This window comes from Hyperolius riggenbachi, chromosome 9 (assembly GCF_040937935.1).
Source record: "Hyperolius riggenbachi isolate aHypRig1 chromosome 9, aHypRig1.pri, whole genome shotgun sequence".
Classification (NCBI taxonomy): domain Eukaryota; kingdom Metazoa; phylum Chordata; class Amphibia; order Anura; family Hyperoliidae; genus Hyperolius; species Hyperolius riggenbachi.
In genome coordinates this window covers 218,972,097-218,987,343 of record NC_090654.1, presented here as the reverse complement: position 1 = coordinate 218,987,343, position 15,247 = coordinate 218,972,097, and the positions used below count along the sequence as shown (strand labels likewise).

Below are 15,247 nucleotides of genomic sequence, written 5' to 3'. Positions count from 1 at the left end.
AGGACTTACCTGACGTCACTGAGGAAGAGCAAGAGGAGATGGATAGTACGTCTGGATTCAACTTTGTGCAGATGGCATCTTTCATGCTGTCCAGCCTGTTGAGGGACCCTCGTATAAAAAAACTCAAGGGGAATGACCTGTACTGGGTGGCCACGCTACTAGACCCTCGGTATAGGCACAAAGTGGCGGACATGTTACCAACTCACCTGAAGGCAGAAAGGATGCAGCACATGCAGAACAAGCTGGCAACTATGCTTTACAATGCGTTTAAGGGTGATGTCACAGCACAATGAAATAAAGGTACCACTGCCAGTAATCCTCCTCCCATGTTTACGCAGGCAAGGACAGGACGCTCCAGCGATCTCATGGTGATGTCGGACATGCAGACATTCTTTAGTCTTAGCCCTTCTGGATCCACCCTCCACCACCGCCTCGACCGCCAGGTAGCCGACTACCTGGCCTTAAGTGTGGATGTAGACACTGTGAGCAGCGATAAACCCTTGGACTACTGGGTGCACAGGCTTGACCTGTTGCCAGAGCTGTCCCAATTTGCCATCCAACTTCTGTCTTGCCCTGCCTCAAGCGTCCTGTCAGAAAGGACCTTCAGCGCAGCTGGAGGCATTGTCACTGAGGAGAGAAATCGCCTAAGTCACAAAAGTGTTCAGTACCTCACCTTTATCAAAATGAATGAGGCATGGATCCCGGAGGGCTACTGCCCGACCGAAGACTAAGTCAGTCCCCACACACAGCATCTCTGCCTGCACGCCGTGTGACTGCTTGCCCCAAGACTAAATCGCTCCCCACACAGCATCTCTGCCTGCAGGCCGCTTGACTGCCTTCTCCGCCACCACCAACAGGGTCCAGGACTCCAGGTGGATTCCTGAATTTTTAAGGCTGCTGCTAGCAGCGGCCGCTATAATAATTTTTCTGGTGCGTGTACAAGGCTGCCTAACTTTTCTGGCTGCACTGCAGCTGCAACAACAAAACAAAAGGCATGTACATGTGCCAATTCCCCTTCGTGATCATTACCTTGCCGCGGTAAAGGGGCTTGCGTATCACAATGAAGAAATGACCGACGGCTATATGAGTGTCTCGGAGGGGGGGGGGGGGGGCACACCCAAGATAATAAGGTCGTTGCTTCATTGTGGACAGACCAAATTTGATCAGCTGGACAGTCACTGTTGTTCTATCATTGAGCTACCACAGCCTGGCGACCATATGGGCTTGAAAACCGCCACAGCCTGCACTCTGGCCATGGTGCGCACCAGTCCAGCACGGCCGTCACTACACAAACAGCTGTTTGCGGTGCGTTACACAGTGAGTTTGGTGTGTCAGTGTGAAGCAGTGCTCTAATTACACTCCCTGATTGATGTATACACATGCAAGATGTTTTAAAGCACTTTAGGCCTGCAATTTAGCATTCAATGTGATTTCTGCCCTTAAAACGCTGCTTTGTGTCAAATCCAGATTTTTCCCCGGGACTTTTGGCATCTATCCCACTCCGCCATGCCCCCCTCCAGGTGTTAGACCCCTTGAAACATCTTTTCCATAACTTTTGTGGCCAGCATAAATGTTTGTAGTTTTCAAAGTTCGCCTCCCCATTGAAGTCTATTGCAGTTCCCGAAAGTTTGCGCGAATCGAACATTTGGCGAAGGTTCGCGAACCCGAAATCGGAGGTTCGGGCCATCTTTAATAACAAGTTTTAGGGCCCTGCAAACAAACCTTGACCCGTCCCAACCCTTTTCTAACCCTAATGTCCCCTTTGCCCTGTGTGTGACCTCCATATGACTCTTCTTATCTCCTATTATCACAAATTTTATTCTCTTCCCTACCTGATGTCTAATCTAAACTTTTCCCATTCCCCCAACGCTAAACTTTAATATCCCCCTTTAAATTGTGCCTAATCCCAAATTATCTTACGACCTTTCAATAACCCTAACCCTACAAATGTGTATTTTGATTGCTATAGCTGCTTCCTATTATGGCCCGAACTGTTCGCAGGCGAATCTCTATGGGGGCAGTACTACTTCTGGGTCGCTATAACCCGGAGTAGTACGGCTGCGCTGGCCTGGCGCTGCGTGTCTTTGATCACGCTCACGTTGCCGGGCACTCTCTGCGCATGAGCGTGATGTCACGACGTCACACACATGCGCAGAAAGTGCCCGGCAGCAGGAGCACGATCTAGGATGCGCACTGCCGGGCCAGCACAGCCGTACTACTCTGGGTCATAGTGACCCAGAAGTAGTACAAGTGAGGAGTTTGTTCGGGAACCATTCGCCGGCATCTCTACTTCCTATAACAGTGCTAAGGGCTATTCAGCCAAAGAAGACTATGCCCTCTGACCAGGCCCGGATTTACCTTACAGGAGTCTATAGGCAAGATTTCCTGGGACCTTACATTTCACCCTCCATAACCCTACAAACACCCACCGAACTGCAAGTGTGCTGGCTGTCCTAGCTGTCACTTCTCCCTTACTTCCCTAGCCTGTCATAGGTTGCTATGGGTGCCCTTTAATTTTAGGTAACCAGAGGTACTCTTAGTATTAAGTAACTAGAGGTGCCCCTGACTGAAAGGAGATCTGTCAGTGGAATGCAGAAAGCCACATGAGTAACCTCTCATTTAAACTCTAATCAGGACTCTGTATAGAGAAGGAGGGAGGTAGGTCTCAGGCAAGGAAGTGAGTCGCCTTTTCATCATTGGGCGCTGGTAGGCACGTTCCTACAGTGCCTTATGGTAAATCCAGCCTTGCCTCTGACCATAATGCAGGCCATGGCACACACAAAAATGAGCAGTGACAACTCTCATTATATTGTTTTGGAGAAATATTGTATTATCAGATTCTGTTGCCTTAATGTGGGCAGGGTTTGCCCCTGGTATAAGAAGCTCTTAAAACTCTGTTGGCTAGCCTGAAGCAGCATTGAGCATAGCCTAGTGAGGAAGGAGCAGATAGTATATATCGTGTTAACCTGGTGTGCATCTATAAAAAGAACTATGATCTTTCATATTGTTCTTGTTATGTCATGGCTAATTGATTTATCGTTGGTAGCAGATATGAGAAACTGCAACCGAATTGACCTGTTCATCTGTCATTGTGACAAAATTCAGGCCATATCACAGTAAAATGAAAGGTTGCTATGCAAAATTTTTGGACATGTCCAGCCACATCCTAATTCTGATTTAACTGCACTGCAAGGCTTAAAGAGGAACTCCAGTGAAAATAATGTAATAAAAAAAGTGCTTCAGTTTTACAATAATTATGTATACATGATTTAGTCAGTGTTTGCCCATTGTAAAATCTTTTAAACCCCTGATTTACATTCTGGCAGTTATTACATGGTGACATTTTTACTGTTGGCAGGTGATGTAGCTGCTGCATGGTTTTTTGGCAGTTGGAAACAGCTGTAAACAGCTATTTCCCACAATGCAGCAAGGTTCCCAGACAGGAAACTGCCAGGAGAGAGTTTCTTGTGGAAGAGGTTTCACCACAATATCAGTCATACAGCGCCCCCTGATGGTCTGTTTGTGAAAAGGAATAGACTTCTCATGTAAAAAGGGGTATCAGCTACTGATTGGGATAAAGTTCAATTCTTGGTTGGAGTTTCTCTTTACAATGTGAATGTGATGTCATAAAAATTGAAAGGAATATACAGTTATTTAGAACTGTACTGTATATAACTGGAATAATTTAGTCAATATTTACCCATTGTAAAATCTCATCTGACTCTGATTTACAGTCTTAAATATAGGAGATGCAGACATATTTACTGCTGGCAAGGTGAATCATGGTGGATTTTTTTCCCTCTGTGTAGTGAGCAGGAATGTCAGTTGGTATCACAGACAGGGCAGAAGTCTGCATTATATCATAGTGTAGGCCACTGGTTCCCGAACCAGTCTTCGGGTATGTGTCGCCTCTCCCTCCCGCTTCTCTGTTTTTCATCCTCCTCTGCTATGACTACAGCTAAAACATGGCTACAAGAAAATGTCCGTGGTCCGCATTTGTGTACATTGGTGATCGTTTTTTGTAACCCTGATAAGTGAGCAGAGAAGCAAGGGAGGGAGCCAGACTGGGGAACCACAGGCAGCAAATCTGTGCCATAGTAAACTGGAAGATGTTCTCTTGCAGCTTTTCAAGCAACACAGGAAGAGGTGTGAGAAGAATGCTATTAGCTATGATACTTGGTGCCTGTGGAAGGGATATTATTGCCCATTATATGGCCTGTGATGGCAAGTACCGTGCTAAATGACCCTGGAAAAGCTGGTTTTAGATTGCTGTATCTGACTGACTGGTCTGAAAACGCAGAGAAGCATCTCTGCACTAGGCAACATCAATCACAGCAGCAGCATATTGCCTCTGCAGCCATCTTATTGTGTCAGCAGCACCTTATTAGCCCTGCAATCCCCTCCCATCTCATTGTGCCTGTAACAGTGTATTGCCCCTGCAGCCCCTCCCCTCCTTTGTGCCAGTACGGTAGCACCACCATAGGCATATTTCCCCTGCGGCCCCCCATTGTGGCATCAGCATATTGTCCCTGAAGCCCCCTTCTTGGGTCAGCAGCAGTCACATTGTCTCTGGAGCCCTCTTTCATGATTATTATGGATATTTTTCTATTACATATGTGTGACGTGTCACAGAGATCTGAATATTTGGCGTGATGGGTCACAACCTGGCAAAGGTTGGGAACCACTGGTCTAGGCTATACATCACTGGGAGGGCGGGGCTACATTCAGTATACAGCAATATATAGATATAAGAAGCATTTCTGATGAAACCAGGCTAAATAAGGGAAAAGGGTATTCAAAATCATATATTATGCTCTATTTAATGTCCTTACAGCTCCCCTTTAAAGAGACTCCGTAACAAAAATTGCATCCTGTTTTTTATCATCCTACAAGTTCCAAAAGCTATTCTAATGTGTTCTGGCTTACTGCAGCACGTTCTACTATCACCATCTCTGTAATAAATCAACTTATCTCTCTCTTGTCAGACTTGTCAGCCTGTGTCTGGAAGGCTGCCAAGTTCTTCAGTGTTGTGGTTCTGTGATGCATCTCCCCCCTCCAGGCCCCTCTCTGCACACTGCTGTGTGCTATTTAGATTAGTGCAGCTTCTCTCTGCTCTATTATCTTTTACAAGCTGGATAAATCCTCCTCTGAGCTGGCTGGGCTTTCACATACTGAGGAATTACATACAGGCAGAGCTGTCTGCACTCTGCAGGAAGAAACAGCCTGACACTTCAGTGGAAGATAGCTGCAGGGGGAAAGAAACACACAAATGATCTCTTGAGATTCAAAAGGAAGGGTGTATACAGCCTGCTTGTGTATGGGTGTATTTTCTATGTGTGGACATACTGTACATCAACCTACTTCCTGTTTTGGTGGTCATTTTGTTTGTTTATAAACAAACTTTTAAAAACTGTTTTTAACCACTTTTAATGCGGCGAGGAGCGGCGAAATTGTGACAGAGGGTAATAGGAGATGTCCCCTAATGCACTGGTATGTTTACTTTTGTGCGATTTTAACAATACAGATTCTCTTTAAGTTGGCCCTCCACTGCTGCTACCATTGACGAGTGCACATTGTTCCCATGAGTTCCCACCAGTATAGCGGTATATTCCTGCTGTTTGTTCTTTAGTGGAGTGGCATCACAACGTCCTGGAACAATGAAAACCTAGCACCACTCAATAGATATTGAAATATAATATTGGAAAGTCGACCTAATTGTATATTTGTCAAAGAACTGATAAGATCAAACACTCTTAGCACCCTTTCCTCACTTGGTGACATTATACAATGGGCTTCGCCTATAAAAGGGACATTGAAAAGTTATTACGGTATCTAACCCAAAAAACACTTTTCAAGGAGCTCCAAAGATGGTCTTAGATAACAACTTAGAGACACTGAAGCGAAAAAAAAATTGATATAATGAATTGGTTGTGTAGTACGGATAATTACTAGAAGATTAGCAGCAAAGAAAACATTCTCATATTTTTATTTTCCGCTATATTGTATAGTGTTTTTTATAACATTGAATCATTCTCTAATATTTGCAGTTTACACACTACTCAGCACTCTAAATGTTTTTACACAGCAGTCTTGTGAACTATTGACCTGTTCTCTGGGGAGAAAAAGAAAATACAGTGACTGACAGTTGAGATAATAAGCTTCAGAAGACAGAGCTCTCTGCAACATTGAAAGTCAATGGCTTTTTTTGCATAGATAACAACTGGAGTTTCTTAACTCTTCCGGTACTGGAAACAATCTTAGACTCATATCTCTGCTGTTAATGTTTTATTTCTTAGCTGTACTACACATACAAATCATTATATCATAAACATTTTTTTCGCTTCAGTGTATCTTTAACAATATATTACATAGATGTATATCCATGGTTATTTCAGCTAATGCAATTAATATTTGTCCCTTGCTTACAATATGCTTTGAAATATTGCTAAAACAGTACTTCTATAAACAACGATAAGCACTAGCAGCTACTGCCAAGCAACAATAAAGGTGGCCACTAACGGTCCAATTTCTAGCGAAAAATCATAATTCTAATCGAAGTGATCGGATTGGTTGTCAAAATCTTAGTTGATAGGCATAATCAATTAGAAACAATTATAAAAACAGCCGTCCGACTGGATTTCATTCGAACCAAATTTGGATTTCATCGACTCGGTTGTGATAGATAGGAAGTAAAGATTGTTTCGTTGGTGGTGTAGTGAATGATGCATTACGATATTTCACTTCCGATCAGAATTATCTGATCGCTCAAATTATTTTTTGCTAGAAATTGGATCTTTAGTGGCCACCTTATGCTGGGAATACACAATGAGATTTTTCAGCAGATTTAGGGCTCGGTTCACAAAGCGGCGGTATGGCAGTTTGGACTTCTTAAAGGTTAAGACTTCCAAACTGCAGTGATAACGACTTTGTGTGCGAGAACGTCGCACTGCGCGTGGTACCGTGGTGCGCCGAAAACGTCGTGCAATGCGATGATAACGGGGCATATGATGCCCCTTTAACGTCGCAGCAGTGCACCCGACGGTGCGACCTTTAGGGCGCACTGGTGCAATGTTTCAGGGGCACCATATGCCCCGTTTTCAGCACACCGCATGCGATGTTATCGTCGCATCGCGCGATGGTTTCGGCGATGTAGCTCTGCAAGACTATTAGTACGCTCAAAGCTACTTTACATGCGCTAATGGGCTTTTCACTGCGGCGTTAACACTTAGCGCCGCATAGTGAATCAAGCCCTTCCTGTCCGATTGATTTTCCGATCATTTTTATAATCGATTTCCATTCACTTCTATGAGAAATCGATCAGAAAAACGATCAAAAATAAGATCGGACCTGTCGAAAATTATCTATCGAACCATTTATCTGTCAAAAAATCTCATGATGTATTCCCAGCATTAATACTATTGTCCCCGAAGCTGTAATTCAAATCTCCTGTCATCTGTTTCTCTGATCATCTTCCCTATTCTAGGTACACACCATACAATTTTCTGTTAGTATTACCTGCCAAATCGATTTTTCTAACATGTCCAATCTAAATTTCGATCGGTTTTTCGTTTTTTTTTATCGCTTTTTTTTTGTTCAATCATTTTTTGTTCACTTCAATGAAAATCGATTAAAAAAAGATCCAAAAAACAATTAAGAACCATCGGAAAATCGAAAAATCTATCGAAATTTAGATCGGACATGTTGGAAAAAATTGATCTGGCAGGTAAATCTAAAGCTAGATCTAGACGGAGCGATCCGGCTGCTCGATTAGCCGCCGGAACGCCTCTTCCGCAATTTTTTATCGTTTTTTTTTTGTTCAATCAATTTTTGTTCACTTTAATGAAAATTGATTAAAAAAAGATCCAAAAAACGATTAAAAACCATCGGAAAATCGAAAAATCTATCGAAATTCAGATCGGACATGTTGGAAAAAATTGATCTGGCAGGTAAATCTAAAGCTAGATCTAGACGGAGCGATCCGGCTGCTCGATTAGCCGCCGGAACGCCTCTTCCGCATCCCCGCCGCGTCCCCGCTCGTCCGCGTCTGATTCGATACCCGCTCGTCCCCGCTGGCATCGCTTATCTTCCGCTCGATTCCCCGCTATTGTCCGCTCGCGGGGAATCGAGCGGCGGCGAGATTGGACCTGTCGGATCTTATCATTCGAGCCGCATCAGCGGCTCGATTGATAAGTAGCATCGTGCCGTGTAGACTAGGCATTACAGAAAATTGTATGGTGTGTACCTAGCATTAGAGATTCAAATAGGTAAATAGGCCAGCTGGAACTTGCGCAGCCAGTAGCTTGTGAAGGACAAAAACAATTAAAATGTATGGATTACAAATGTAGTTCCTTTTTAATTCCAAATCCACTGACATTTCACAGAGCTTTCCTGGGAATTGATTCTTCAATACTGCCATTCCCATGCCACTTTAGGCCTCGTTCACATTGCGTTCTGCTCACGTCGCCGTTCGCATTGGTCGTTTTTTTAGGAGTTTTTTTCCTTTCTCTTCCCGGCGCTTGGGTGGGCAATTCGTTTTTGTGCAAAGCGCATTTATACGCGCTTTTCCCAATCAGCTTTTTAATTCACTCCCTGATGCAAGTCAGGAAGTGAACTCTTTGACCCGGAAAAGAATAAATACAATGTATTTATTTTTAAAAATGCGAACGCAATCGCTACTCAAGGCGTTTTTGTGAGTGTTCTGCGTTTCTCCTATACTTTACATTGAGGCGGAATCGCCCCAAAACTACCGAGTCCTGACTCAGACAGGAAGTGACTACAGTGTGACCCTCACTGATAAGAAATTCCAACTATAAAACACTTTCCTAGCAGAAAATGGCTTCTGAGAGCAAGAAAGAGATAAAAAGGGGAATTTCTTATCAGTGAGGGTCACACTGTAGTCACTTCCTGTCTGAGTCAGGACTGAGTCAGCCACTTTCATAGCTGATATTTAACTCTTTCAGGCAGAGAAAGAAAAAAAGGAACACAGCATATTTATTTGTGTGCTAGGCACTGTAAATACCCATGTCTATCTTATCATGTCCCATGTCACTTCGGGTATCCGAAATAATGTATTTAAGAAATAAAATCATTCTTGGGAGAAAATCCTTCCCAAAGAAAGACTAGTTTGTTCCGAAAAAAAAAAAAATATATATATTACATTATATTAAACTGAATTGATTATTAAATCAAAGCAAAAGACTGCATTATATACTTGTCTTTACATTACCTTATCATAGTCATAAAATAGATCAACTGCAGAAACTCCAGCAATTTGTAGGAATGCCGTATAATCACTCCCAGATCCCAAGTTATTCACACTGAAAGACATTCAAGATGGTTCACCTATTATGCCTTGTAATAAACCACAATTTTATGACTGCAATCTGAAAGCAAATCTGTAAATATATCACTTCTTACTTATTTGAGCAAGTTTTCTCCTATTAAGGTATTTACCCCGGTCCTTGTGACAGCCAGCTCAGGGGGCCCCTGGGACTGATTTTGCTTGGGGGAGGAGGGAGGTTAGGGGGCCCCCAGGATACCTTTGCCCCGAGCCCCCACACCGCTTGAACTGTCCCTGCACTCTGGTGTGGCTATGCTAGGCATCATGTGTAGGTACTAATCCTGTGTAGGTACTAATAATGACATCCTGTGTAGGCACTACACATCCTGGGTAGGCAGAGCCGGGCCGAGGCGGGAGAGGCTCCAGCGTCAGGGTGCAGTGTAGGAGGGGACACACAACTCACTCAGCTATCATTCCATTATTGTATTTGAAGCAGAGAGAATCAAGAAAAGGGGATACATGGCAGTAACTGCAAGCCAGATAACTCCAGAATAGCAATCAGTGTGTGACGGCTGGGGCGGGAGGGATGGAAGGGCGCAATTTGGCGTCTCAGCCTTGGGTGCTGAAGTACCTTGTCCCGCCTCTGTGTGTAGGTATTAATAATGCTGTGGTTTTGGGGTGCAGCATGAGTAGTTGTGGGAATGGACAAGCAATTCATTCAACTTTAGGGAAAAATCTTGCCCTTGTGGTCTTTTCTCTATCTCGGTCAGACAGGCTCAGAAACTTAAACTTGAGAGATAGGTATTATTGTAGCCCAAATGACTGTAACCTTCCTTGTGCTGAATTTTTACGGGAAGTTGGGGACACCTGCACACAGCTAGATTCAGGCTCTGGACCATCTTGGCTGAGTGTTACCTAGCATGTGTACACAGCTTTAGAGGATGTGAGCATGTCACGCAGTGCTGTCATTCACTATCTTGTCTTTCCGCACAAAATATAAAGCTACTAATCGGCACTTGATGCACATACCTTGGGAGACTTGGATTATGAGCAGATGGTGTACTCTTTAACCATGTGTCAAAAACAGATCTGCGTCCTGCTTGTACCTCAGCTGGGTTCGGATTCTCTACCTGTTATTATATACAAAAATCCATTTTCAGTATTCACTAGAAAATTATTAATAATTATGTATAAATGATTTAGTCAGTGTTAGGCCATTGTAAAATCTTTCCTCTCCCTGATTTACATTCTGACATTTATCACATGGTGACATTTTTACTGCTGGCAGGTGATGTCAGTGGAAAAATATGCTGCTTGCTTTTTTGGCAGTTGGGAACGAAAGGAAAAGATTTCTCATGAGAAAGGGGGTATCAGCTACAGATTGGAATGAAGTTCAATTCTCGGTTACGCTTTCTCTTTAAGGTTGTTTCTTCCATTGTATACAATACCCACGAAAATGAAATGGCATAGCTGTCAGTTTTCCATGTGTAAATCATTGCACAATCAATATTTCACTTAGTTTTTTGTTCAGTTATATCTCTTTTTTTATACACTGTTGGAGTGTATGGAGATAAAATATTCATACTTTCATATATACCGTACATTAAGAAGACTTTTTGGCGTGCACTGGCTTTTTCACACGACTGTGTGCAGTAGTAAAATGCCACTAGCAGTACTTCCTGCCTATAACAGCATATATGAGAGAACTAATACAATAAGAGTTTTGAAGAATATCTGCAATCATATCAGCACAACAATGATTGTGTGACCTTTTATCGATATTTGAGACTCACAGCATGAATGTGCTGTGTGTAAATACCACTGCCTCTAACCCGGGCAGGCTAAGCGAGATGATTGACTGATGATCACCAGGATAAATCTGGGCAGGAAGTGGTCACCCTGCTGATTCACAACAGGGATCCATGCAGAACAATGTGCATTGTTAGGCCATGGGCTGTCACAGTTCAGTACATCTTACTGTGGCATGAAAGGGAAATTCCACTTTTGCTTCATTTTTTTTTCAGTTGATGTGATTGTGGATTTTGACTGTAGATTGCTGATGAGAAAGGTAATAAAAAACAAACCACTGACCCACTAAAGTGACAATGGCTTAGTATATTCACTAACCAATGGTAAAAGTGCTGTGCAGGGGCGTATCTACAAATCAAGGGGCCCCCCAGCAAAACTTTGAATGGTCCCTCAATGTTCACACCCTTTCCCTTGCCTATCCATGATGACCTTCACAGACTGGGGTTTCAGTGCAGCCAGAAAAACACCTGACCTGGAGGATGGACCCTTTTAGTGGTGGAAGGGAAGGTTAGTAGTTGGGGCCCTCTCAAAGCTCTGGGCCCTCCTACAGTTGCCGGTGCTGCTCCATTGTAGCACCTGTTGCTGTGCGCAATTTTATTGGTACTTACGCCACTGACATACAGTGAGTTGTGTATTTAGTGCATTCAACCTTACTTACACAACGGTCATGTCTGTAATGTAATGTGTGTCACACTAGTTGTGTAGCACGCATAACAGTAGCAACAGAATTTTTTTTTATAAATATGGTAATCTAAAAAGTGCCGTTATTAATGCAGAACTAAACACACTTTTCGGACTATCTGGTTGATGACCAGTTTTACCAATAGGCCCTTTAATCATAGCAGTAGCTCAGCAGATGGGAAATTCCTAGTTTTCTGAAAATATATACTCTGTTAACCACTTGATGACTTAGGGTTTTTTCCCCTTGTGGACCAGAGCAATTTTCACCTGTCAGCACTCCTCCCTTTCTTTCGCCAATAACTTAATTACTACAAATCACAGCGTAATGATCTCTATCTTGTTTTTCTCGCCACCATTTAAGCAGGCCATACACTGGCTCGATTCACGGCCGTTTCGACAGCAGATCCGATCCTGGGATCGGATCTGCTGCCAATCGCTTGCGCTAAACGCACCCGCCGATCCGATTCCCTCCCGAAATCGGATCGGACCGTCGATCGCGCCGTGCGGGAAATTACCCTCGATCGCCCGGCGGTAGGAGCGCGTCGCTTGCGGCGTACGATTCGGGCCCGATCCGAGCATGTATACATTACCTGAAGCTGGCTCCGGGGTCCTCTTCTCCTCGCTGCACCGCATTTCCGCATGTCCCAGTGTACGCTTATACTTCCTGTGTCACTCCGGTGACCAGGAAGTTGAAATAGAGGGCGCTCTATTTGAACTTCCTGGTCACGGAGTAACACAGGAAGCGCCGGGATGGAGCAAGAACAGCGGTGCGGTGCAGTGCGGAGAAGACGCCCGGGAGCCAGCCTCAGGTAATGTATACGGGGGGGGGGGGACAGGCGGCAGGAGCAGCTGAACAGATTGTGATCGGTTTCAGGCTGAAATCGATTCACAATCTGTTTGCAGTAAAGGCAGCCATACGATCCCTATCTGATCAGATTCGATCAGATAGGGATCTGTCAGCTGGTCGATCTAATGGCACATCGACCAGTGTATGGCCACCTTTAGGCTTTCTTTGGGAGGTGCAGTATGCCAAGAATTATTTTATCCTAAATACATTTTAACATGAACAATAAGAAAAAAATTGAAAAAATTCATTATTTTTCAGTTTTTGGCCATAAAATAAAACGTTCTACTGTGGATAAAAGCCACACATTTTATTTGTCCGTTTTCCATTTTACTTTCCCTAGTACCATGTATGGTGCCAATATTTTATTTGGAAATAAAGGTGCATTTTTTCAGTTTTGCGGCCATCACCAATTACAAGCCCATAAATTAAAAATTAATAGTAATATACCACCTTGACATAAATTTTAATGTGGGTGTGGGAGGGAAATAGTTAATTATAAAAGTCAGTGTGGGGATTTTTATTAAATAAAAATGATTTTTGGTGTAATATACTATTTGGCCACAAGATTTGCTCCGTCATTATTTCTGATTCACATACGTAAGCACGTGAATCGGAAGAAATGCGTAGCAGTGTAACAACAGGAAGATACAATGAATGCCAGCGTCTCGTAGAAAAAAATTGTTTCTTAGACGCCCGTATTCATTAAATCGGGGACTTAGATTTATGAATGGGAACTGCGGTCCCATTCATTAACCTCCCCTCTAAGCGGCGGTGCGCGCACGTGGGCGAACGGGAGCGAGCGTCGGATGCACGCCGCTGCAGACTTGCATTCACGGCCCTGGTGCATCCTGTGAATTTTGCAGGGCCATGAATGTACTGCACGGCGTGCAACAAGTAGTTAATCCTCCTAACCTTCCTGGCGGTAACCCCGAACGTAGTTCGGGGTAAGCCGTGCAGTAGGTTTTCTCAGGCCCTACTGGGCCGATTTACTTAATTTTTTTTTTGCTGGACGCAGCTAGCACTTTGCTAGCTGCGTCAGCACATCGATCGCCGCTGCCCCGCGCTCGATCGCCACTATCCGTCGCGTCGCGCGCCCCCCCCCCCCCCAGACCCCGTGCGCTGCCTGGCCAATCAGTGCCAGGCAGCGCCGAGGGGTGGATCGGGACTCCCAATGACATCCCGACGTCGCTGACGTAGGTGACGTCATCCCGCCCCGTTGCCATGGCGACAGGGGAAGCCCTCCAGGAAATCCCATTCTTTGAACGGGATTTCCTGATCGGAGATAGCCGAAGGCGATCGAAGCGGGCGGGGGGGGGGGGGATGCTGCTGAGCAGCGGTTATCATGTAGCGAGCCCTGGGCTCGCTACATGATTTTAAAAAAAAAAAACTGCTGCGCTGCCTCCTGGCGGAAATAATTAAACCGCCAGGAGGGTTAAATTGCCATTTGGCAGTGGCACAGCAATAGGGAATGCAGAGGCTACAATTGCAGTAGGGCCCCAGGACCTAAAGCCTCACCTACACGGTGCAATTTTCCATCAGATAGGCAGGTCTATTAGATAGATCTAATAAGAAATTGCATCGTGTGTAGACGTCCAAATTGTTTCAGATCAATTTTTCCATAGATTTTGCTTTGATAAATACCCAAAATCTACTGCAAAATCGAACGCAATCCGATTGGACCAGTTGGAAATTATCTAGTAGATCCATCTAAAAGAGCCGATCTGACGGAAAATTGTACCTTGTAGTTGATGCTTAAAGGTCCCAGCAGGATCCCGCCTTCAACTGCTACATGATCTCTTCATCGGCCCTATAATGGTAATAATCACCTCTATTTGTGCTTTCAGTAGTGTTAATCATTATCAAATTGTTCCTCTGCTTAAAGTAGACCTGCTAGAAGTAATGGTAATATAGCCGTGCACAACAATCATATGCAAACATGTAGCCAAAAGACAACAACAAGTGACCAACACCGTGCATTTTGCCGATCCATCCATCAGACCAGTGTTGGGCAGATATCGTGCAGACCGCCACACGTGTACAATGTTGTTTGAACAACATTGTTTTACTGAATGGGCGTATATTGTGCATAGTGTCATTTTCACCTGTGCACAAACTATTTAATTGAGATGGTTGTATGGAAAGTCGGGAGGGCTGAGAAGACAAGCCTTTTCAATGAAGCCGCGGTAAAATTGTTCCTGCGATGTTGGTAATCTGTTTTCTGCGACTTTTGTTGCGTGTGTGTACGGACCTTTATAGTTTTGTTGCGTGTGTGTACGGACCTTTATAGTTTTGTTGCGTGTGTGTTCGGACCTTTATAGTTTTGTTGCGTGTGTGTACGGACCTTTATAGTTTTGTTGCATGTGTGTACGGACCTTTATAGTTTTGTTGCGTGTGTGTTCGGACCTTTATAGTTTTGTTGCATGTGTGTACGGACCTTTATAGTTTTGTTGCGTGTGTGTTCGGACCTTTATAGTTTTGTTGCGTGTGTGTACGGACCTTTATAGTTTTGTTGCGTGTGTTCAGACCTTTATAGTTTTGTTGCGTGTGTGTACGGACCTTTATAGTTTTGTTGCGTGTGTGTACGGATCTTTATAGTTTTGTTACGTGTGTGTATGGTTCTTTATAGTTTT

At 44.0% G+C, this 15,247-nt stretch overlaps 1 protein-coding gene across 1 annotated transcript in view; it reads right to left on the bottom strand.

The window, feature by feature from the left end:
- Positions 1-15,247, bottom strand: part of LOC137531888 (putative N-acetylated-alpha-linked acidic dipeptidase) — a 217,217-nt gene that overhangs the window by 40,274 nt on the left and 161,696 nt on the right. The window contains exons 13-14 of the mRNA XM_068251892.1: positions 10,310-10,410; positions 9,227-9,317 (exon numbers count right to left, since the gene is read on the bottom strand). Of these exons, the coding sequence (XP_068107993.1) occupies positions 9,227-9,317; positions 10,310-10,410 (192 nt within the window). The remainder of the gene's footprint in view (positions 1-9,226; positions 9,318-10,309; positions 10,411-15,247) is intronic.